The sequence below is a fragment of the Sus scrofa genome, chromosome 11 (assembly GCF_000003025.6).
Source record: "Sus scrofa isolate TJ Tabasco breed Duroc chromosome 11, Sscrofa11.1, whole genome shotgun sequence".
NCBI lineage: Eukaryota > Metazoa > Chordata > Mammalia > Artiodactyla > Suidae > Sus > Sus scrofa.
In genome coordinates, this window is record NC_010453.5 from 75,983,811 (window position 1) to 76,009,790 (window position 25,980).

The window sequence follows — 25,980 nt, forward strand, 5'->3', positions numbered from 1 at the left end:
CTTATTTCATAGCTATCTTTCACATTTCTACCTTGACTAATCTAACTACTGCTTTATTCATTGCTTTATACTCAAAAAATTCAATGTATGCAAAACGTCTCTTTAGTTTTGGGGTTTTGTTTTTTGTTTTGCCTTTTAAAAATTTCCTGACCATGCAGAGGAATGACATGATAAGAATAAGGGAGATAAGTCAGGAGATATTTTGGTGGCTGTGAGGGTGGACTCAGGTGGAGGCGGTGACATGGTGGCTGAGGACAAACTCTGGAGCTCAAGTCCCAGCTCTGCTACTGCTCACTGTGTGTCCAAAGCAAGTTTTTCTCCTCTGTGGCCCTCAGTTTACTGAGCTACAGAATGGGCATAAAATGTGCATAACTTACAGAGCTGTCATCAGATAAAGAGTCAATGTGTCTTGGAGTTCCCATAGTGGTGCAGTGGAAGCCAATCAGACTAGGAACCATGATGTTGCAGGTTTGATCCTTGGCCTCGCTCAGTGGGTTAAGGATCCAGCGTTGCCATGGGCAGTGGTGTAGGTCGCAGATTTGGCTCGGATCTGGTGTTGTTGTGTCTCTGGAGTAGTCTGGCAGCTACAGTTCCAATTAGACCCCTAGCCTGGAAACCTCCATATGCCGCAGGTGCCGCCCTAAAAGGACAAAAGACAAAAAAAAAAAAAAAGAGTCAACGTGTCTTCAGTCCTTAGAACAGAGACTGTCGCATGAAGTACCATAGAATTACAAAAATTTTGCAAGTATTTTGCTCAGACTATAGAAAATATCAGAGAACCACATCTGTCCTCAAATATTTGAAGGGCTCTCAATTCAAAGAAGCACAGGGCATACGATTGGAGCTCTCGGAATGATGAGTGCAGGGGAACACAGACAGGCCTTGTGCCCAGCTTGCTCAGGGAAGCCGTAAGGCCCCTTTGAAGGTTGTGAGGACCTTAGCACTTGATGGTATTCAGGGAACCTGGACATGAACATGTTTTTAAGTGTTCCCTTTATATAGTGAATTTTTTTTAATGAATGACTCCAGCTTTGGGAGGGACACTCAGCATTGGTCAGACGGTGCACCACATGCAGTTAGTCATACGGGCCACTAGGCGGCTCAGTGAGACCCCAGCACTGGCTGCCAAGAGAAGGGGCCTGGCTTATCCGTGACTGGATGCAACGCTGCTCAGAAAGGTCTGGCCTCTCGGCCAGGTTTCCCCTACAGCACATTGCTGTGCATGTGTAGGCGTCCATCTAGGTCCACCTGTGTTATCCTGTCCCACCCCCTCATGGGACGGGGGGCAGGGCGAACCGGTGCAAACAGGAAGCCTGGCTTCTGGGTCTGCCCTGAGCAGTCATCTTGGTCATCCCAGAATCCCTTGTCTCCTGCACCTGTCCTGTAACAGGTGTCCTGTAACAGGTGTCCTGTAACAGGTGTCCTCCTGCACCTGTCCTGTAACAGGTGTCCTGTAACAGGTGTCCTGTAACAGGTGTCCTCCTGCACCTGTCCTGTAACAGGTGTCCTGTAACAGGTGTCCTGTAACAGGCTGACCTGTTGGCTTGGAAGTAGAGTGAGTCCCCGGAAACTGCAGCTCGTGGTATTGCCGGCTCCCTAACAGGGTCATCGCGCTAAGCCCTTTACGCGTGTCATGCTGTAACCCTCACTTCGGGCCTGTGTTACCGACGGCTTTTCCGAGACGCTTCTGTAACCTGCCCAGGCTGGGGCAGAGCCCGGCGTCTCACCTCATGGCTCTTCTGACTCAAACGTGTGCTCACTGCAGTTGTTGTCCACCAGGCTGCCTTGTTTAACCCCTGTTCCCTCGCCCCATTCCCTGCATGGACATAGCGTCCTCGACTAAAATACTACAGAGCAGCATCCCCCGGAATTCAAAGGAAGTGAAACTGGCCTCACGCCACGTGTTTCTCAGCTATTCCTCCTCTTGCCTCCGAGGTGGCCCTGATGCAGCCCCGTCCTGAGTCTGTCTTTGTTCTCAATTTCCTAGACTCCAGCACAGCTGGAGAACAGCCCAGGGAGGAGTTGCAGAGCAATGGATGAGCCGCTGTGGTTCCTGAAGGAAGCCCTGCAAATGAGTCCCTTTCTCCCCATTGTGGTTAATGGAAAAATTTGTTTGTATTTCTATTTAATAACAATCAACCACTGGAGACGGAAATACAAAGACACTGGTAACATGTGAAACATCCTCAAAATACATTTAACACATTATTTGCAAGATTTTAATGCTTCCAACTGCTAGGTACTGATGAGAGAAATTAGTGAAGATCAGAATAAATGGAGAAATATGCTGTGCTTTGGGATGACAAAACTTGACACTGTTAACAGGTCAATTCTGCCCAGATTGATTTAGCATTTGAATACAAGGCTAATCAAAATACCAATCATTTTTTACAGGAATTGACAAGTAGATTCTAAAATGTATATGCAAATGCTAAACCTCAAAGAGCCACAGTAATTTTGAAAAAGAAAATAAAGTTGGGTGACCCACATTTCAAGCCTTGCTGTGAAAATACATGAGTCAAGATAATGTCATGTTGGTGGAAGAATAGCCTCTGCTCTATCCGTGGGACACAATGGAGTGTCCCCAGATGGGCCTGCACATATATAGTCAGTCGATTTTTAACAAAGGCGTCCAGGAAACTGGGTAGGAAAGATGTTCTTTTCAAAACCGGTAGTGGAGCATTTGACAGCCGTATGAAAAAAGAATGAACTTTGACTCCTACACAGCACCATCTACAAAAAGCCGCTCACAATGGATTGTAGGCCTACCTATGTGTAAAGCATAAACCTATAAAATTTCTGGAATAAAACCTAGGAGAAGACCCTGTGGACCCTGGGCTTGGGAGAGAATTTTTAGATGAGACTCCAGAAGCTCAAACCATAAGAGAAAAAGCATTCCTGAAAACGCACTGTTAAAAAAAGTAAAAGACAAGACACAGAGTGGGAGAAAATATTTGCCACATCTGTATCTGATAAAGGACTCAAATTCAAAATCTATAAATTCAATAATCTGTCACCAAAGAATCCAGGGGGAAAAAAATAGGAGATTTGAACTTGTACCTTACCAAAGAAGGGATTCTTAGGTCCATTAAGCACATTGAAATGCAAATAAAACCCACAGGGAGAAGCCACTAACACACCCACTGGAATGGATTTTAAAAACAAAACAAAACACAGTCCCCACTGTGGCTCAGCAGGTTAATAACCCAACTTAGTGTCCCTGGGAATGCAGGTTCGATCCCTGGCCTTGCTCAGTGGGTTAAGAATCCGGCGTTGCTGTGAGCTGCAGTGTAGGTTGCAGACATGGCTTGGACCCAGTGTTGCCATGGCTGTGCTCTAGGCCAGCAGCTGCAGCTCCAATTCGATCCCTAGCCTGGGAACTTCCATATGCCGCAGGCGTGGCCTTTGAAAGAAAGAAAAAAAAAAAAAAAAAAAAAAAGACGAGTTCTGGCAAGGATGCGAAGCAAGTGGAATTCCAGTCCGTGGCTGGGGAGAAGCACCCGTGGTCCAGTGACCTAGGAAACAGTTTGGTTCTCAACCAGGAGAACCCTACATCCCTCAGCAATAAAAAAGGACCAACTCGTCATCTATGCAGCAGCCTGAGTCAGTGAAGCCAGGCGCAAAAGGCTCTATGATGTCTTTCAAATGACATTTTAGAAAAAAGCAGAATTATAGCGAAAGAAAAAGGGTTAGCCTTGGTTACCGGGGGCAGAAGCTTAGGGGAGGGAAATGACTTCAAAGGACAGGTACAAAGAGCCATTTGGGGGCGATAGAAATTCTACGTGTTGCTGGTTCTGTGGGTTACACAAATGTGTGTGTGTGTGTGTGCAACTATATTTAACTCTGTACCTAGGTAGACAAAACTCATTGACACTGTACATCTACAAGAAAAATTTACTATTTGTAAATATCTCAATAAACTGAAATTAAAAAAAAAAAACAACAGAATGCAGAAAGCTTTCATCAGGATCCCAACCGCTCTGGTAAAATACATGTAATCATTGTGTTTATATGCATTGCACTTGATGGAATACGTATGTGCCGGGTCCCCCCCGGCGGTCAGGGAATGTCCCGAAGAGGAGGGGTGGCAGGTGCAGGAAGAATAACGGAGACGCACACACTCTCGAGGAGTGCTCAAGCATCTCAGATTTATTGATGAATGGCAGCAGCTTACATAGGGAAAAAACTTAAAACTTACATCAACAAAAAAAATCAGTATCTCCTAACTGTTCCAGGGCTGCAGATTAAGATAGAAAAAGGCACCTGATTGGGGAACGGACACCACACACCCATTACAGAGTAAACAGGCAGGAAGCTAGAGGCACGGACAGGTCACAACCTTGTAAACGTCACCTACATCTTATTGTCCTTTAACACAAATGTCTCTTTGCTACCTAGCAACAATCTTAACTTTAACTCCTAACATTGTAATAGATTTTTATACTTTTACAATAAAGTAATAATAATCAATTCCTAATGCCTACATACTATGTTGTAAAAACTAAATAATCGTGTTGCCTAAATAAAGCATGCCAATATTATCTAAGATCATCCTATGAAAAAACAGGAACCTCCCCAGAAGCTATTATTTTGGAAGTAGACAGCACAGAGCCATAGCTCCAAAGATAGACTAAAGGCTAACAAACAAAAATAGGTCGAAGCTTAAATAGAGAATAATAAATTCCTTTCTTAAGGCAAAAAGAACACAGAGTTAAGGCACAGTAAGCAAGGCATGGATCAATTATTAAAAACAAACAAACAAAAAAAAGCAGAAGCCAAAGGTATGTGTCTCCAGGCACTGGTCTCTAATGCCTGGTGGGGGTTTCGAGGCCTGGTGGATACGCTGGCTTGCAGAGCCTTCTTCGGAATCTCCTGGAATTTGTCATCAGGTGGATCCATTCTTGAGACTTGGCTCCCAGCATGTATGTATTTTTGCTTTATGATCAAATTTAGGGTAGGGCATTTTTAAATTCTACTATACTAAAGTGTTACAATGCAATTTAAACATTTAGGTTGTGTGGTTTTTTTTTTTTTTTTTTTTCTATGAACTTGGCTTTCTTTTGGCCACGGTGTCTGTGGAAGAACAGAAGAAGTGAAGTAAATTTTATTTTATCTTTTTGCTAATCGAGCTGTAAAGATGTAATAAAACGTATTCTTTGTGTCATTAAGCCTGTCATGCCTTTATAATTCTCCTGTTATCCTTTCATTACAAACTCTAACTACTGCCCATGATTCTATAACACATTTTAAATGCTCTATGAACAATATGTTAATTCATTGCAGAATTTTGCCTTCACTCGTTTACAGTTCATTTGCACATTTAAGGACTTGCTTGGTTCAGCCGTGCACTTCATCCTTGGCGTTTCCATGGCTTATTGGTTTGTCTAAGTCGTGTGTGTTCACAGGCATTTTCTTCGCAGGTTGAAATGAATATATTTCTCTTTTAAAGGCGAAATTGAATGAGATCCAGAGGTGATTGAAAAGTCTGCAGATTTCCTCTTGATTTTCTTTTCACCTGCAGTGTTGAGACCATTTCTTATTTGAACTAAACAACTTGCTATAACCGAGCATTGGGGTCGTGGTGATTTCTGATTGATACGGTAATGCTGGAAGGCTAATTGTTGTCTTGATTATTTCCAATAGCAGCCCCCTGGTGTTGCCTATTGCCAAGCAAGACAGTCTGTTGGAAAAAGACATTATGTTCAAAGATGCAACAAAAGGTCTGTGCAGGCGACAATCTCAGGACAGGACTCTGGAGAACGCCGCCGTGAATGGCCCCAGCAAACCCGAGCAGGTAATTTATCCTTCACTGCACGTCTGCAAGGATTACGTCACCTGTTTCTTTTACCCTGTATCCACTGCTTTGGGGAGGGGGGCACCCGAGCAAACTCTGGGTTCATTTTCTAGATGACAGTTCTGTGCACCGGAGAGGAGGTGTGTGTTCCACGGTGGCGCGTGTGTGTTCCATGGTGGCACGTGTGTGTAGGGGTTTTGAGGATGGATGGCAGGTCTCTTTCTGAGGTCCGTGGACACCCCAGCATCCAGGTGCACACAGGTGTACATCCTCAGCAAGCAAAGGACTTGAACTTGATAAATTGCGCCAAGAAACCCCTGACAGGAGAGAAAGCAGGTCCAGTCCAGGTGCTGTGCAGGCTTGGTGCCAGGCTTCAGCTCTGGGAGGTTGGAAAGTATTCTGGCAGATGCTCGCCCTTTTCCCAGTCCGGTCCATGCCCGTCGGCTCTGTTTTTTCTTCCCATTTCCTCTTTCCCCTTCGTTCCTGCAGACCTGATTCTCCCTCCCAAGCATCCCTTCCCCGGGGTCTCCTTGCTCTGTCCCACGGGTCACACCCTCTCTTTGCCCCCTGGATGCTTAGTTCCTGGGCGTTGACCACTCACAGCCCAGAGAGAGGAAGCAATCAAGCAAAACAGAACGAAGGGGCAGATTTGACAGCCCTCAAAGCCGTGTTGACAAGTGGAGACAAGGAATCCGTGAATTCGCAGTATTTCCAACATCTAAGCGCCCCGTGGTTCTTGAAACATCTCTCAAAGGGTTTTTTCTCATTTCTTTTGCCTTTCTATCTCGAGTTATATCTGTTTTGTGTTCTAGATCTCTCTATTTTTGGATGGATGGATGGATAGATTTGTATGTGTGTTTATATTTTTTACACATATATCCCTTCTGTTTTGACTGCAGTCCTAATTGTTCGAGAGGTATTGGTGGTATACACTACCGAACGTACAATTATAACATAAAAATACCCTCAGATGTATTTTTGTCTTTCTTCCTACTTGTCATCAGCTGTCACACCACTTTGGGGATCTTTATAAAGAATGTGTCCTTTGGCTAGCCTTGCTTAAGACTGATGAGCAAAGGTGCATTCCTGATCGTTTTGGAATCTTGGTAGGATAAAGACAAGGAATTCTTCCTTTAAGCTGTGCTAACACTGTGTTTTCACGTTTCACAACTTCACGTTTCATTTTTCCTGTCGGCCTAGTGCTTTCGTGACCCCATGCAACAGCTGCGGCTGGAGATAAAACCCTCAAGAATTCCAAGGAGGTGCAGCGACAGCTCTTCCAGGCTTCTTAGAACAAATATGAAACTTCTGTTAGTGCTATTCATGCTTTTTTAATGTGCACACAGAAATTTGCATTGAGCTCGTTAGAGCTGTGGTTATAAGAGGAATTTTATTGTCTTGGTGTCAATTATTACTTCTGAAGGAAAAAAAAATTCTGCTCTTGTCTTTTGTCCTTATGGGGCTCACTTTGGGAGTTAAATATATGTGCTAACTTGCTGGAGACATTTTTGCCTCGGTATATAAAACTAAACATTGCCCACTTCTAGCTTGTAAATGATAGATTTTCATCTAATTAAATAATTCACCTTTTTCTCTTTTTCGCTTGAAATCCTGTCCAGTTTTTCACCTCTGTCTCTCAGTGTTAAATTGAGTGGGAAAGCAGTTTTTTCTCTATGACAGCATTATCCTAATCTCATGACTCCTTTAAAGAGAGATACAGAACGGAATAAAAATTGCAAGCCAAAATTCTAGGGCCTAGTTTTAAAATCCACCTCCATGTGTGTGGAAACTGAAGGCATACTGCTTCTTTCCCATGTCATATCCTGATGGGAGTTTTTCTTTAGCTTCAGAAAATGCTGCAACGGTGAGCTTTTCCAATGGCTGGTCTTACAAAGCAATCAGGGGAGTTGGGAGCTGGCTAAATTAGAAGTCAGGACTCGGAAGAAGTGCCCTGATTTTGATAGACGGCATGGCTTGAGGGGGATCACATGTGGGTGTGTGTGTGTGTGTGTGTGTGAGTTTCTGTCCATGCTTGTGAGTGCAGAACAGATAATTTCATCTGGGTACAGATCTGTGACCGCTGAATTTTTCTGTTCCTTATAAATGAACCATTTCATCTTTTAATACCAGAGTCACACCCACGTGGTCTCTAAGCTTTGGTCGTGACGTGGAAAAGGGAACATCCAACTGTGGAGAATGAAGGTTGGAAAGGAATTCAGATTGCTCTCACCTATTTTTCCCCAGGTCAAGCTCATGCCTCCCGCTCCGAATGATGACCTGGCAACGCTCAGCGAGCTCACGGACAGCAGTCTGCTCTATGAAATCCAGAAGCGCTTTGGGAACAATCAGATCTACGTAAGTGCCCGGGAAGTTGCCCTCTGCGCTGCTTTTGCCGGCTGCGTATTTTGACCCTTCACCGCTTCGCGACACGTATTGCAAGGGAAGGGCTCATGGTGGCTTCAGGCCATGCCCACGGCCTCAGCTGGATTTCTCTGAGTTCAGGTCATTTCTTCGGATTCACTTTTAAGGCGGTTTCGGCAGACATCCCCGTTTCAGAGTTGTGAAGAAAAAGCTGGCACCCCGAGGGTCGACCCCTTCCCTGTTGTCCTGTCTGCTGGGGAAGACGATCTTGCTCGAACCAGCAGCACCTGCAGATCAGTTATAAAAATGCTCCTTGTTCCATCTGCTTTACCTTGGCCTCCCAGATCTGGAGACGGAAGCTAAGGAGGAAAAGCTCAGTGTAGGTGGAGACCTGCCTCTCCATTTGCGTGAAGTGGGGCTATTGTTTCTCTAAATTATCAGAAAATGGCTCTGTCTGTAGAGCAAATAATTTATACACACACCTCTGATAATCGGATACAGAGACATGACTCAGATGACAGACAGCTTGGAGAAGTGCTTTTCTATGGTTCTAATCTGGTGTATGTGTGTTATTTCTTCCAATATGTGTGTCAGGTTAGGCACCTCGCCATCTCCAACTCTCTCCCTCTCCCTCTCTCATTGATTTTGTGAAATTCCGCTCCTAGCAATTCAATCAGAGCGTCTGTAGAGAACTGATTACATACATGTCTGCCAGTCCTTTCGGATAACACCTCTCTTTTGCCTGCTCCACTTAGAAATTGATTAAGTAATTTTCATGTAAATGTGAAGTCTGAGATTTCTTTGCAAGTAATAAATTGTCAGGTGCTGATTAACCTATGAAAATTCAATGCCGCATCTTAACGCTGGGATAAATTGCCTGCCACTGTAAATACACTTAACATTAAATACTTCTGTCAAAATTAATGGAACGGAGTCCTCGGCATAAAGTGGTGAAACCTGATTTGTTTGCTCTCTGCTGTTCCCCAGTTACTGTGGGTTAGTTTTGTTCCCTTTTTCTCCATTGCGTTGATTCTTTCCTTGTTAAATAAATTCTTAATCACACGATCGGCAGAGCCCCGCTGGCATTACTTTGATTGCCTTTACCTCCTTCTTGCTTTTCCAGTGGCTTTACCTCCCAAATAGCGTTCATTCTCCTGCTCCGCCTTCCTCCTCATAGGCACCATCCTTGCTCCGCAGCCTCCTAACTTTCTAGAGGAGACTTCATCCCCTTTCCGTCTTGCTCCCCGAATGAACTAGAGCAATTTTTGTAAAGAACAAAAGTAATCTTGAAACTTCCCATCTTAAAATTTTTCAGTGCCTGGTTCCTTTTCACGGAAGGACAGACACAATGCTTATTCACAACTCGGCCCCTCAACACGTGTGTGTGTGTGTGTGTGTGTGTGTCTCTTTTGTCTTTTTATGTACCCTTGGCATATGGGGGTTCCCGGGCTAGGGATCCAATCAGAACTACAGCTGCTGGCCTATACCACAGCCACAGCAATGCGGGATCCAAGCCCTATCTGCAACCAACACCACAGCTCACGGCAACACTGGATCCTTAACCCACTGAGCGAGGCCAGGGATTGAACCCGCAACCTCATGGTTCCTAGGCAGGTTCCTCAACCACTGCGCCATGACGGGAACTCCGTCAGCACTCTTGTTGGTAATGATTAGTCGTGATCACTGCCTTCCTTGCTGCATCAAGGGCTTTGCCTAGACTGTCTTTCCTCCCCCTAAAGCTGTCTTTCTACCTCCATGAAGTACATGGCTTTATAAACTCCTGCTCAGTTTTTAAGTGGGGACCCTCTTCCTGGGAGCACTTCCCGCAGCTCGTGGTTATAGACCTCACTGGGGGTTTGATGAGCATCTGGCTCCAGAGCTCAACTCTGAGCTCGGGGAGCACAGCCCTGCTGGGCTCGCTCAGCCTCAGGCCAGGCCACGCACCGTCTCATCTGAAGTGACAGACACTTCCTGCCTATTTATCTGAGTCACGTTCCGAGCCGTGGACCATCTTCCTCCACGCGCTTTGCTGGTCTGCTGGGTTTCTCTCTCTACCTGGATAATCAGATTAAGATTCCCCGCTTTGCTAAAGTTCATAGAAAATAGTATCAAAAAACAAAATTCAGCGGAGTGAATTCTAGCCATTGCATGGGCTTTGTGGAAAGATACGTGAATCGGGCGCATCCCTCTCTAGCTGGTGGGGGCCTCCAGGGGCTCCAGAAAAAGGGAAAGGTTTTTAGAGGCCGGGTCAGGAAGCTATGAACAAAAGTGACTGCTTCAGGCTCAGGAAACCCACCGATGGTGGCCAGAGGGATCCCCTATCTTCCTTTGGGGGATGGAGAGGGACCCTGTGACATACACCTCACTGGTGCTGACTGGAGAGAGGACAGTTCCTGAACTGGTCAAGACCCGTTTCGGGGGTAGGGGTGGGGAGCTGGCAGCTTCAGTAAGGTTATGCCCCTGTTGGACGGCCTAGCCTGGCATACCTGACTCTATTTAGGGTCTGGGGTTTTCTTTCTTTTTTTTTCTTTTTTACGGCTACACCGATAGCACATGGAAATTCCTGGGCTAGGGGTCACATCAGAGCTGCAGCTGTGACCTGAGCCACAGACACTTCAACACTGGATCCAAGCTATATCTGCCACCTGCCCTGAGCCTGCGGCAGCGCAGGATCCTTAGCCCTCTCTGCGCAAGGCCAGGGATCAGACCTGCATCCTCATGGACACTATGTACAGTTCTTAACCTGCTGAGCCACAGTGGGAACTCCCAGGGTTTTCTTTGTCACCGTGTGAGGTAGGATTTCCTCTTCTGTAGACCTGATATATTGAAGAGCTAACCCACTCGGATCAGTTTTATAATGAGTGCTCCAAGGTACGGTATTTGAATTTGCCTTTAGGCAGGCAACTTAAACATTATTGGTTGAATAATAATGGGTCTCTGGACCATTGGATCTGAGCACATTTATTAGCAGTCTGCGGCAAGAGGAAGCTTTGAGAAGCTCTTTCAGAAATTCGATGGTTGCATTTCTGTCTGTTGAACCGCAAAAGAATCAAGACCTGCTTTCTGTATGTACGCCTTTGTCCTTTTCGATTTCATTTCTCCAGAAATTCACTTTTATTATATTTTGCAAAACTGTTAGTCCGGGATGAATTGGAAATTAAAGTGTCCCTTCCCCACAGATACAAAACCACTGGTTTAGTAGATGTTTCAGCATCAAAATATTCAAATTTGATTATCTGATCTTGACACAGTCCTTCCAAAACGCCCGTCCCTTCTCAGTCAAGGACAGTCTCTTCCTGTTTTCAGGCCGAAGTGACTGCAAGAGTACTGATGGTTGCTTTTTGCTTGTTTGTTTATTTTGTTTTGGTTTTTAGAATTAATTGGTAAATTTAGTAGAAACGATGCATTAATATATTAATACGCCCACAAATTGATGTTTGTATGTAACATCTTCACTAGTGCCAACAGAGTGTAACAGTGAGCATTGTGTATCTTGTGTTGTTTTATGTTGTTGATGTCTGGTTTTGTTTTTTGAATTTTTTATTAAAATATAGTTGATTGACAGTGTTCTATCAATTTCTGCTCTATAGCAGAGTAACCCACTCGTACATACATATATATAGTGATTTTTCCGCAACTCTAGTCAGCTCTCCCCTCAAAGTATGACAGAACACCACCTCTGCTGCTGCCAACCAAGCCACTAAAGCCAAGAAAAACATTTCAGCTGAATTAGTTGTTTAACCAGGGTTTTCACCTTTTTAAGCTGTAGGCCTACAGCCTGACCTGTCCTATAAGGTGGCTTTTCAGGACGATGGGGAAGTCGCTCTTTTAACTGAGTGAGTAGTATTCCATTTGGAGATCAGGTTGGCCGGTCACCTGCAGTCGGTAGCAGTAGGAAGGTCCCAGACCATCCCACAGAAAATGAATCGCAGGGAATGTGACGTTTGCTTGCCAGGAAATGCACCAAATCGATAACATCATCAACATTCAAAGAATATTTTTATAGACTATTTTCATCACAAAATACATTTTCAAAGGCAATCTCAGATGCCTTCAACATTTAGGCCAGATCAAAAATTATATTTCAACAGAAAAAAATGCAATTTAGGGTATTTTTATTTTATTTAACCTGCTCATCTTAATAGAATATGTCTCAATTCTCCCTCAATCTACTTTTGATCTTTCTTTTTTGCCTCTGGAATTAAGACTGATTTTCAGATATTCATTAATAAGGTCCCCCTTGGGTTCAATTTTTTCACTTTTATTTCCTTCCTCCTTTGCTTGGCTGTAGAATATGGACCAATCCTTCTTTTAAGTGAACGTTGTAATGAATTATGACATATAAACATAATAATGCACAAAGCATCAATGTACTGCTTCAGGAATTTTTATTTGGTGAACACACCTATTAACCAGAAGCTTCATAGAGAAAAGGAATATCAGAAGCCCCTTCCTCACTTTTACTCACATAATTACAAAGTGTCTGGCTAATGTACAACTGTAGATTAGTTTTGTAGTTTTTCAACATTTTATATAAAAGCAGTCATCAGTGTATTCGTGTTTGTGTCTGTCATCTTTCGTCATCATTATGTTTTGGAAACTCAACCTGGAGTGTTGCTTGTAGCATCAATTATCCATTTTTATTCCTGACAATAAGCTACTATACGAACATACCCTATTTTATTTATTTATTTTTCCTACAAGTGTATAGCAATTTTATTTTATTTATTTATTTATTTTTTATTTTCCCACTGTACAGCAAGGGGGTCAGGTTATCCTTACATGTATACATTACAATTACATTTTTTCCCCTACCCTTTCTTCTGTTGCAACATGAGTATCTAGACAAAGTTCTCAATGCTATTCAGCAGGATCTCCTTGTAAATCTATTCTAAGTTGTGTCTGATAAGCCCAAGCTCCTGATCCCTCCCACTCCCTCCCCCTCCCATCAGGCAGCCACAAGTCTTTTCTCCAAGTCTATGATTTTCTTTTCTGAGGAGATGTTCATTTGTGCTGGATATTAGATTCCAGTTATAAGTGATATCATATGGTATTTGTCTTTGTCTTTCTGGCTCATTTCGCTCAGTATGAGATTCTCTAGTTCCATCCATGTTGCTGCAAATGGCATTATGTCATTCTTTTTTATGGCTGAGTAGTATTCCATTGTGTATATATACCACCTCTTCCGAATCCAATCATCTGTGGATGGACATTTGGGTTGTTTCCATGTCCTGGCTATTGTGAATAGTGCTGCAATGAACATGCGGGTACATGTGTCTCTTTTAAGTAGAGTTTTGTCCAGATAGGTCCCCAAGAGTGGGATTGTGGGGTCATATGGAAGTTCTATGTATAGATTTCTAAGGTATCTCCAAACTGTTCTCCATAGTGGCTGTACCAGTTTACATTCCCACCATCAGTGCAGGAGGGTTCCCTTTTCTCCACACCCCCTCCAGCACTTGTTATTTGTGGATTTATTAATGATGGCCATTCTGACTGGTGTGAGGTGATATCTCATGGTAGCTGTGATTTGCATTTCTCTTATAATCAACGATATTGAGCATTTTTTCATGTGTTTGCTGGCCATCTGTATATCTTCTTTGGAGAAATGTCTATTCAGGTCTTTTGCCCATTTTTCCATTGATTGATTGGCTTTTTTGCTGTTGGGTTGTATAAGTTGCTTATATATTCTAGAGATTAAGCCCTTGTCGGTTGCATCATTTGAAACTATTTTCTCCCATTCTGAAAGTTGTCTTTTTGTTTTCTTTTTGGTTTCCTTTGCTGTGCAAAAGCTTTTCAGTTTGATGAGGTCCCATGGGTTTACTTTTGCTCTAATTTCTATTGCTTTGGGAGACTGACCTGAGAAAATATTCATGATATTGATGTCAGAGAGTGTTTTGCCTATGTTCTCTTCTAGGAGTTTGATGGTGTCCTGTTGTATATTTAAGTCTTTCAGCCATTTTGAGTTTATTTTTGTGCATGGTGTGAAGGTGTGTTCTCGTTTCATTTGCTTTACATGCAGCTGTCCAGGTTTCCCAGCGATGCTTGCTGAATAGACTCTTTTTCCCATTTTATATTCTTGCCTCCTTTGTCAAAGATTAATTGACCATAGGTGTCAGGGTCTATTTCCGGGTTCTCTATTCTGTTCCATTGGTCTGTCTGTCTGTTTTGATACCAGTACCACACTGTTTTGATGATTGTGGCTTTGTAGTATTTCTTGAAGTCTGGGAGAGTTATGCCTCCTGCTTGGTTTTTGTTTCTCAGGATTGCTTTGGCGATTCTGGGTCTTTTGTGGTTCCATATAAATGTTTGGATTGTTTGTTCTAGTTCTGTGAAAAATGTCCTGGGTAATTTGATAGGGATTGCATTGAATCTGTAGATTGCTTTGGGTAGTATGGCCATTTTTACAATATTGATTTTTCCAATCCAGGAGCAGAACATACCCTGTTTTATTTATCTACTCTACAACAGAGGACTCTGAGTTGTTTTTTATTGTGAATTATACTTTATAAAACCATGGTACGCCTTTTGTGGGGGGCACACATATTAAGTAGCTCTGTGGGGTAACGCAGAAGTCTTTTGGGGAAGCTCGTACCTGGGGTTGGAGTGCCAGCATCCTCGGGTCTGCTCAGCTCTAGTAGACACAGCCAAATTGTATCTCAAGAGTGGCCATGTGCCCAGTGCTGACTTTTAGGTTTCCACATCCTGACCAACCCTTGATGTTATCAGTATTAATTGCTTTATTGCATTAAAAAAAATTCTAGCCATGCTGGTAGTCGTGCAGTGGTATCTCTTTGTGATTTTAACTTTGATTCCTCTGATAACCCTCAGCTCTAATAACATCATGGTCAGTTGTTTCATCAGCCAAAGCAAGTTGATTCAGGACGTGCAGAGGGAATGAAATTATGCGCACTTTGGTAGACCCTGGGCCAATCCCAAAGACAAGGAAGGGAGTTTAGCTGTGATGGGCAAATGGAACGTCTGGGGAGGGGCAGTGAAAACTGGACAGTCCCCTGGGGAAGCTTGGAGTCCAAAGCGTGGAGGCTTCCCATTGGCTGGGCTGCTGCACGCTCCGCCTGGCCAAGGGCCCCTCAGGATGAGAGAGGAGGTGTATTCTTTCTGCTGGGCAGTGACATAGAGACATCTTTCTATCAGACGTGCACCTGTAGGGCTCTTCCTGTCTGGGGTACCTAAGGATGCATGGTTGGGGCATGAAAGCTCCCACTATAGCCCTGTCCCAGCTCCAACTTTAGCTGAGGTTTTTAAAATTAACTCCATATAACTAATGATAACCAGTATATGTCTGTTGCTCATTTGCTTACCTTATAAAGTGTCGCCAATTATATTGTCACTTAAAACAAATGGGTTGTTTTATGTTTTCTTGATGTGTAGTGTTTTAAAAAAAATATTCAGGACATCCTTTCTTCGTCGATATATTGCAAGCCTTTTTTTCCCCAGCTTGTGTGGCTCGCAGTTTAGTCTCCTAACTGCGTCTTAAGGTGAAGAGAAGTTTGCAACTTTTAGACACATCTCTTTAGGGTTAGTGCTTTCTGCGTCCTGCTTAGGAAATTTTGGCCTTTGGTCATGAGGATATTCCGTTTTCTTCTTGCAGTTTGGTTTTCTGACTTTAACATTTAAGGGCCATTAGCAGTGCGGGAGCGAGTTCTCAGAGGTACGAGAGGAGGGTTAGGATTCATATTTCCCCATCTGGAGTCTCCCACTGCGTTGCAGTCGTACCTTTGTTGTAAAGCAGGTGGTCCTGGGGGCGGGGAGATTCTCCCTGAGATGTGTCTTCTTCTGTGTCGATGTGTTTGTCTGCAGTCAGTACTAAAATGCCTGTAGTAGCATCTCACGTGTTATGTGGCAATTGAATATCTTGTCATTTGCATCACGACTTCTTTTTTTTGGCTCATAGGTTATTTGCATATGTGTACATCCCAAATGTTGGTGATCTTCTGGCTATGAGCCATTACTCGTTTCCACCACAGTCCTCCCACCATCAGGGCACTCGCTCTGTGTGTCTCCATCCCTTTAGATGCAGAGGAACTGGTCTGAGTTCAAGTTAAAAAAATGTGTATTGTGGGGTTCTAGGTAGTATTCTTGTGTATAAGTCAGTTCGTCAACTTGGTGATTATTTATTTCAAAATTTTGTCCGCTTGTTCCATTAATTACTAAAAAAAAACCAGTTAGGATTCTCCACTGTCACTGTGAGTTCATGTTTTTTTTTTATAGTTGTTTTGCCTTACATATTTTGTTAGATTTTATTTTATTTTATTATTTTTAATTAATTAATTAATTTGTTTATTTTTATTACTCAAATGAATTTATCACATCTGTGGTTGTATAATGATCATAACAATCCAGTTTCACAGGATTTCCATCCCACAACCCAAGCACATCCCCCCACCCCCCAAACTGTCTCCTCTAAAGACCATAAATTCTTCAATGTCTGTGAGTCAGTATCTGTTCTGCAGAGAAGTTCAGTCTGTCCTTTTTTCAGATTCCACATATCAGTGAAAGCATTTGACGTCGGTGTCTCATTGTATGGCTGACTTCACTTAGCATGATAACTTCTAGGTCCATCCATGTTGCTAAAAATGCTGGTATTTCATTCCTTTTAATGGCTGAGTAATATTCCATTGTGTGTATGTACCACCTCTTCTTGATCCACTCCTCTGTCGATGGGCATTTAGGTTGTTTCCATGTCTTGGCTGTTGTAAATAGTGCTGCAATGAACATCGGAGTACATGTGTCTTTGCGAGTTGTGGTTTTCTCTGGATAGATGCCCAGGAGTGGGACTGCTGGATCAAATGGTAGTTCTATGTTTAGTTTTCTGAGGAATCTCCATACTGCTTTCCACAGTGGTTGCACCAGTTTACAATCCCACCAACAGTGTAATTGGGTTCCTTTTTCTCCACACCCTCTCCAGCATTTATTGTTTGTAGACTTTTGGATGATGGCCATTCTGGCTGGTGTAAGGTGGTACCTCAGAGTGGTTGTGTTAGATTTTAGTCTCAGAAATTTAGGATTGCTATGTCTTCCTGATTTATCATTTTATTATTGTGGAATGTCTCTTTTTATCATTGGTACGGCTTCCTACCCTAAAGTCTAATTTCTATGAATTGAGTATTTGCTAAACCACATTTTTTGCTGTGATTACTGGTCGTATGTGTATCTTGCTTTACCCTTTAACTTTCATGTTTTCTTGGTCTTTATATTTAAAGTGTTTCTCTTTAAAGTGGAACACGGTCAGCATTTTAATCCAGTTCATGATCTTTGCCTTCTGAATATTTTGAAGCTTTGCATTTGATGTAATCACTGATGTATGTGGGGTTAGATATGATACTTTATTATTTGATTTCTTCTTGGTCCATCTGTTCTTTATGCCTTTATATATCCTTACGTGTCTTTTTTAAATTAAAATTCTTTTTATTTGTTTTCCATGCTTTACTTTTTGTTATGCATTTTATTATTTTATGTAGCAGCACAGAACTCATTATCCCATTCACTTCCTCCACTTGGTTTTGCCGTGTTTTAATTTTCCATGTTTTTATTCAGTCGGTTTGGTTCTCACAACACCCCTTAAGAGAGTCTCAGAATCTAGTCATTTCACTTGTTTTGTGTTCAATGCAACAGCCTATGGGTTTAATTTTATTTGAATTTGAATTTCTATTTATTTGCAACAAAGATGTTAAAATTATGTATTTTTAAACTTTAAAGCTGCTGTTTATTATTTGTATCCCTTCCTTTTAACAGACTTTTATTGGAGACATCCTCCTGCTTGTTAATCCATTCAAGGAGATTCCGATTTATTCCACTATGGTGAGTAGAAAATTTAAAATATCACTAAATAAGGTAAAGACAGACTCACTAGACTTACCTATTTTTTATCAATTGGCTGATGGAGGAGAAAAAACAAAACAAGAAGTAAATCAAGCTTCTCAGGAAATTCTAATTGAATGGTTAGATAATAAGTTGACTTTAATTTCTTCCGAGAAAATATTAGAACGGAATGTTATTCTATCAAAGGATTTCTTTGCACTTATGATGTATAATTCCTATGATTACAGTCACTAGATGGACTTGGAAAATCAAATAATATATTACTCTGTTTTCCATGTCTTTTGGATTAATTCGGGGTCGGTTGGCTTAGACTTCTGTTTTGAACATCACGACGGCTTTCAGAAGTTACTACGATACTAAAGCAATGGAATAAGAAAGGGTGATAGTGCATTTACCGCTTTCTAGAAGACTTTCTAGCTTTAATCATGAGACTCGAAATTAAAGAGAAATTGCCTTTGGAAAATGATTCCAGGAAACTGAAAACACAGTATGATTTTTGCCTAGTAATTTTGGACCAAAAAATACCGTCATAGGAGTTCCTGTTGTGGCTCAGCAGGTTAAGAACCCGGCATATTGTCCACGAGGGGGCAGGTTTGATCCGTGGCCTCGACCCAGTGGTTAAGGACCTGGTATTCCTCGGGTGTCCCACAGGTCAGCAGATGCGGTGCGGCTCAGATGGGATCTGGCATTGCTGGGGCTGTGGCAGAGGTGTCAGCTGTAGCCTCATTCAGCCCCTAGCCTGGGAACTTCCACATGCTGCAGGTGTGGCCCTCAAAAGGAAAAAAAAAAAAAAGGAAAAAAAGCTATCATGGAGAGTTCCCACCCTGGCACAGCAGGTGAAGAATCCGACTGCAGTGGCTGGTGGCTGCAGAGGTGTGGATTCAATCCTGGCCCTTTGCAGTGGGTTAGAGGATCTGGCAAAGATCACAGCTGTCGCTCAGATTCAGTTCCTAGCCCAGAAATTTCCATATGCCCAGTGCAGCAATACATACATACATACATACTTACTGTGTGTGCATATATATATATATATACACATTATAATATTTGTGTGTGTGTGCATGTATACACATGCACACAACACTATCATGAGAGAGCTCTGTTTTTGGTGCAGCCACAAGCTGGTTCCAGTAGCAGGCTGAATCCCTGACAGGTAGCAGGAGCTAAGAGGAGCCAGCAGGTGTTCCTGAAGGCAGATGGGGCGGGGGGAGAAAGAGACGGGAAGAGAGAGAGCCGACTCTCTAGATTCCCAAGGAATCAACAAGAATTATTGCTGAGATGACCTCGTGGTCAGGAGAGGGCCCCACCCTCTACTCTTCTTACCAGAAGCTATCCCACCGTTGCCTTAAAACTTGCCGGCTCTCCCTCCCCCGATCCCCGCCAGTCCTACCCCAGACCGTCTAAGGGCATAGACGAGGGGCAAAGGAACTGCCCATCTTCGTTTCGGGAGTTCTGCAGCAGGACTGACGGTGCCCCGGCATGTGGCTATTGGTTTGGAGGGAAAGCTCGGCGCTGTGTCTGTCCCTTTGCTGTGGCGTCATAGCAAGTGTTTCGTGAATGTGCTTGTTGAGATAGGATGTAAATATCGTAGGACGTGCAACCCTCAAGTGTCCCCTCAATCAGCCCCTGCAAGGAAAGGGCGCGTCTTGGTGTCAGAGAGCAGGTCGTGAAGTAGGGCCCTGGGAGCATCACGCTGGGAGCATCACAGCCCTCCTGCCTGTCCCGGCTCTGTCACGAGACGCCCCCTCGAAGGGGGTCACTGCTCTGACTGCGGTCGCCTTTACCTTCGGGGAACTCACGGGAATGGAGTCTCGCAGGCTCCGGGTCTCCTGCCTGGTCTCTTCCTCTCGGGGTGATGCAGCCGAGGGCCACCTGGGTTTTGTGTTCAGCCTGTGTGTGGGCAGCACGACAGGACGTACAGCGGGTTTTTCTATGTCGTTACGGCATGAAATTTAATTTTATGGCTATGTAGAGATATTTGTTGCTATTTACACTGTCAAGGGAAAGTTGGCATGGCTAGGCAAGGATGTGGCTGCTCTGAGCACCCTGGCACGTGCTTTTCGGATAGGACGTGCTTCTTCTGTTGGACACCTGCTGAGGAATTGGTACATCAGTGGTAGACCTTGCTGAGTTTTTGTAAATACTGACCATTCCCCAGGTGGCTGTGCTCATTCAGATTCCTACCAACAGGACACAGAAACTCCAGGTGCTCTGCTGTTTTGCCCAAACTTCCTTTGCCTTGGTGGTTGTGTGTCATTCTGCCGGCAATATATTGGACTCTCACTGTTGTTTAATTTGTGTTTCTCTGATAACAAGGGATCCGGGCCACTCTCACACGACCACCGTGTAACTGACAGCCTCCCTTGTGAAGGGTCTTTTCAAGGCTTCAACCTTGTCTTTAAATTAAAAACTTGTCGGTTGAGCTGTCTCTGCTTTTCATTCTGATTTTCAGGAGTTGTAAATATCTCGGTTGACTTCGTCTATCATCCTCGGAATGTACTGAAACTATCTTGTGAGAGATTAGGGTCAAGATTTATCTTTGGCTTTATATGTATCCAATTCACACTCACTATTTCTTGAAATACAACTTTTGGCTCCACTATATTGCAGCCATTTATAAATAAATAACCTCTAATAAGATAACCTTTTCATAAATGAGATAACCGTATACTAATGGGTTTTAGAATTTCCATTCAGTCCTATTGGTCTCTTATAATAGTTTATGTTGTGTGTAAGTTTTCTACTTCTGGTCTTCAAAATTCCCCTTTATATTTTCTTTATAGTTTAAATCAGCTTATCAGCTTCATTCAAAAAAAAAAAAGTCTCCTGGGCTTTTGAATTAGATTTCATTAAATCAGTAGTTCATCCTAAGGGAAAAAGCGTAGTGCTGAGTATCCTAAATACACTCACTTTTTAGGTCTTTTAAATTCTTCTCAATGAATAACCCTTTTTGCTTTTTTAGGAAAGGTCTTGTGTAACTTTCATGTAATTTTCATTTTAAAATGCTGCTATAAGTGAAATTTAAAAAGTTTTATGTTCTAATTGTGTGTGAATACTGTATAAAAACACGGTTAAAATGTCTTACATTCAGAGTTCCCGTCGTGGCTCAGTGGTTGGCGAATCCGACTAGGAGCCGTGTGGTTGCGGGTTCGATCCCTGGCCTTGCCATGAGCTGTGGTGTAGGTCGCAGATGTGCCTTGGATCTGGCGTTGCTGTGGCTGGGGTGTAGGCCAGTGGCTACAGCTCTGATTCGACCCCTGGCCTGGAAACCTCTGTGTGCCGCAGGTGCAGCCCTAGAAAAGGCCCCCGCTGAGCCACGATAGAAACTCCCTTTTTTTTTTTCTTTTTTTAAGATGCTAGTTTTTCTTATTTTAATTCTAAGTTTGCTCCTGACATTTTCTAATTTTAAAGTGTTAACCACCCTTGCACTTTTGATATTTTACACTCCTCTTTATATACTAGATTCGCTTTGATAACGTCTTGTTTAGTGTTTGCATCCTTGTTCCTGACAGAGATTGACCTCAAAACGTTCTTTCTTGTTTATTTTTCTGTTCAGTTTTTGATATCAAAATTAAGTTGGGCTCATAAACGTAGTTGAAAAATGTTTAAATTTTGGATACAATTTTTTTGAAATAGAGATTTCGTATTTTAATTTATTTTGTGTCAGTTTTTAACAATTTTGCTTTTCAAGGATTATGTTCGTGATAGTCTTCAAAAGTCTTTGCACAGAATTATTCATAATCCTCCTACTTTTTTAATGTTTATAGACTTTGAGTGATATCTTTCTATTCCTTATGTTGGTAATTTATGCCTTCTCTGAATCTTAAAATTCAACTGGATAGGAATTTACTAAGTGTAATAGTCCCTCCAAAGAAAAAAATCTCCTGACGTAACATTTTTTCTATTGCGTACTTATTGTCTACGTAGTTGACTTCTGCTTTTTATTTTTGTTTCCTTCTTTCCACCTTCTTTGAGTTTAATCTGATAGTCAGCTAAGTGGTGCAGTTGTCAGGGATTTTCTGCCTTTCTTTTATTGGAAGCTTTTTATTTTGCATACACATAGCTTTATTTTTGAATCTTGCATCTTTGATATTTTACAAGTTCTTGGTATTTAATTTAAAGGAGAGAGATGAAGAGAAAGAAACGTATGCTGGTTAAACTATTGGAGTTCCCTCATGGCTCAGAGGGTTAAGGATTGGTGTTGTCACTGCCGTGGCTCTGGCTTCACCTATGATGCAGCTTCAGTCTCTGGCCTGGAACTTTGGCCTGGGGCAGCCCCCCCATTTTTTTAATTAAAAAATAAAGTTAACTATGAATGTATTGTTCCTGACTTATATTATTGTGTTATGTTTGACTGTAGTTAATAATAATCTTATGGTGAGACAAAAGTTAATTTTAAATAATTAATTAAAAATACATATTTAACTATTATTTAAATTCTTTGAATCTAGAGGTCAAAATCTAAGTGTTAAGGAAACTTTATCATAATAAATTATAGCATGACATTCTCTGTTCTATTACATCTTATAATGGAAAAAATAAATTTATTTTGTGGTTAGTTTATTTTTTATGGTGTCACGGAATAACATTTCATGGCTTCATGTAAATTTTTTTTTTGTTTTCTTTTTACGGCCACACCTGTGGCGTAAGGAAGTTCCTGGGCCAAGGGTTGAATCAGGGCTGCAGCTGCCAGTCTACACCACAGTCACAACAGCACCAGATCTGAGCTGCATCCGTGACATAAGCCACAGCTTGGGGCAATGCTGGATCTTTAACCCACTGAGCGAGGCCAGGGATCGAACCCACATCCTCAAAGAGATAATGTCATATCTTTAACCTGCTGAACCACAATGGGAATTCTGTAAATTTTTTTAAATGGCAGTTTTTTTCGGAAATTCATGTTAGGAGAGAAAAGGAAAGACACATTAAAAGGCATACTTCTTTATTACGGCAGCAACGATATATAATGCATTGAGATTTTTTCGCCAGAGAGTTGAATTAAAGCTTTAAATGGCAAACACAACCTATAAAACATTTGTATCATCCTTTATATCCATCTTCTCAACTGATTCTGGCCTAGAACACCAGAAGAAAATGGATGTATTTAGGTAAAGTGTGTGCTGATGGAGAGCTTCCAGTGTGACCACCCACTTTTTACAGATCCTAACGAAAGTTTGCAGTGTTTTTGGAAAGTACATCCATGGGGTTGAGTCGGATGGTTGGTGGTCTCTTCACCTGCAATTAACCATCCGTAAAATCATGGACATTACGCAGGTCAAGGACTTAATCTTTACGTTGAATCAGTGGGCATCCTCTGTAGCGTGTTAGTACCTCGTGATCTTGAATCAGCCAGTCGTGCCCTGAACCGTGGTGAAATTATCTCATGTCCTGTGGACACACAAGAGAATAGTCCACTTCCTTTTGTGTGTGTATGGATTAAAATTCGACATGTGTTTATTGTTTTATTTTATTTTTTAAATTGTTTTATGTTTATTGTTTTAAATGATAAATTTTGTTCAAACAGTTTGGTTTCCCATGTTGAGTAATAAAATAAGTTTAATAAAAGAAGAAAGTAAAATATCGACTATGACCATATCTACAAAGATTACACAGACCACCAGGACAATTTCTGTGCTTCATGTTGGAAACAAAGATGCCATCTGCCTTACTTTTACTGTGTTACCATTCACTGTGCTATCGTAAGCCTTTGCATAATAGCCATTCCTCATTTCTAGCAGGAGATTAATCATGGCTGTAGGGCACCCTTTCTGACAAACTTCATTTTGGGTTTAATATAAAAATATGGGACAGCAACAGCCCTATGCCTTAGATGGTTTGCTGCTGCCATAAGCCATGTTGACCTGATGCCAAGAAGCAATGGGAGAGGTGGGACCTCGTGGGCCCGGAGGCAGGCGGTTCTAAATGACGTAGAACCAACAGGGAAAGTTCATTGTCATGTTGCTTAAGACAAGCAGCAGCACTCATTTGGAACCTGGAAGAGCGCTAATGGAGAAGGAGAAAACGGAAAAGTAGCCAGATCTTTCTGAACAAGCTTTACAAAGAACTCAACCTTACAGCCAGGAGCAAGGATGCCTCCTCAAGCCAGCAAACATTTACTGCATCTATTAAATATGATGGGTTGTGTTAGATACGTAGAGGTGGTGAGTACACATTTCCTCGTCTTTTCCTGCCTAGATATTCTAGGGACCACACGTAAGTGGCGCCAGAAGAGGAACTGCAGACTTCACTTGTAGCTGAGGACAGTAAAATAATTGCTGTATTGAGAGTGTGCACTATTTATTGACAAGTCAGGAGGTTAGAAGGGAAAGGAATCTTATCAGGTAAAGGAAGGCATTGCATGAACAATAAATGTGACTGGGGAAAATCTTAAAGAACCACTGAGGTTCTGATAAAGGAGAAGGAGCCTATTCTGGAGAGTGTACAGAGCTGCACTCTGGTGATGAAAATGTCAGACCGTTGAGAGGAAGACACAGACCAGGCTGATAAGAGCAAGAAGTTCAAAGTTGGAATAACTGAAAGTCTGGGTTGGGCCTAGGTGATAAAGCTACATTAGGTTTGGTTTGGTTTTGTTTCCAGAAAATGAAAAACAACTGGGGGGAAAAGAAGTCTGAAACAAATAAACAAATAGTGTATGTAAGTCTATTTGTTACCATGAATTTCTGGGAAAGAGATGTTTATGCAAGAAGATTTAGTAGACGCTGGAATAATCCAAGAGTAAGGGTATCGGGACCTCACGTGGGGACCAGTAATGGGAGGAAGGAAGTGGGTGAATCTGGGAAGACAATGAGTCTCCACTGAGTAACTTTCCTGAGGAAAGACGAAGAGAAGGTCAAGTGATGTCACAGATTTGAACTTGTGCGTCTGGGAGAGTAACAGTAACAAGAGCCCAAAAATGAAGGAAAAGAGAAAAAAAAACAGGAGGAAAAACCAGGCTCCAGTGAATATAGCGGAGTTTTGGGAGGGTATCTTGACGTAATTTTGGGATTCTGTGTCGTATGGAGATTAGAGATAATTCATATGAATATTACATCTTGTAAGATGGGTAGGAGAGTCATGCCGTGCTTAACAATGAGGTGGGAAAGTAATGGAAAGCCGTGCCAGAGGGGAAGGTGAAGGAAGAGGGGGAGGAGGAAGAGAAGGAGATGGAGGGGAAGAGGGAGGGGGGGAGGAGACGGGAGACAACGATGGCAGGAAAGATGGCAGCCACTGAAGAACCAGGTCTATGGCATCGGCCAAGGGGCGTTCAAAAACCAGCAGACAGGTGAACCTCTGGGAGTGAGTGCTTGAGCAGTGACTCTGCATTGGCCCCTCACACACCAACCTCAGAGTTTCCTGGGATGTTTCTCGCCAAAGATCTAGCGCCCGGAAATCTCAGTGATCAAAAGGATGACACCGGCAGGATAAGACGCTGGGTGACTTCTTAAGATTGTATTTTTGAATGCACACAATGCAAAACTGACCAGTACCTGCTCTTTTTGCATCCTAGAACTGCAGGTGAGATTAAGCTCTCCCGCTGTGGCGCCTAGAGAGGGATGCCAGGCTGAGGGCTTTCTTTACTCTCAGATTGCAGGTGCTATTGGATCTCTCATGTCCCCGTTGCCAGGCATGGCGGGGTCTGGTGAGGAGCTGGGGTGGCTGAACGGGGCTTGTTAACTACGGATGAGCAAGTCGGGGAAGGGAAGTTTGCTGGCATCATCTAGAGTTTAGTACATGGCAGGCCTATTGCAAAGGGCTTTGCGTGTGTTACCACATTTAATCCCCAAAGGGTCCCAACTAGTTTAAGAATTATCATCCCCTTTTTTGCATATGGATAAACAGAAACTTCAGGGGATTAAATAAACTTTCTAAAGTTTTCCCAGCAAAGAGACAATTTAAATCCTAGACCATATGGCAGACGACTCTCAGGGACACAAAGTATGAGCCCAGAGGCATATAAGTTTTAATTATGTGTGACCCTTTGTACA

At 42.6% G+C, this 25,980-nt stretch overlaps 1 protein-coding gene across 1 annotated transcript in view; it reads left to right on the plus strand.

Annotated features, from left to right (window-relative positions):
* Window positions 1-25,980, plus strand: part of MYO16 (myosin XVI) — a 532,176-nt gene that overhangs the window by 244,028 nt on the left and 262,168 nt on the right. Inside the window, 3 exon segments of the mRNA XM_021065905.1 lie at window positions 5,644-5,794; window positions 8,039-8,149; window positions 17,909-17,974. Coding sequence (XP_020921564.1) covers window positions 5,644-5,794; window positions 8,039-8,149; window positions 17,909-17,974 — 328 coding nt within the window.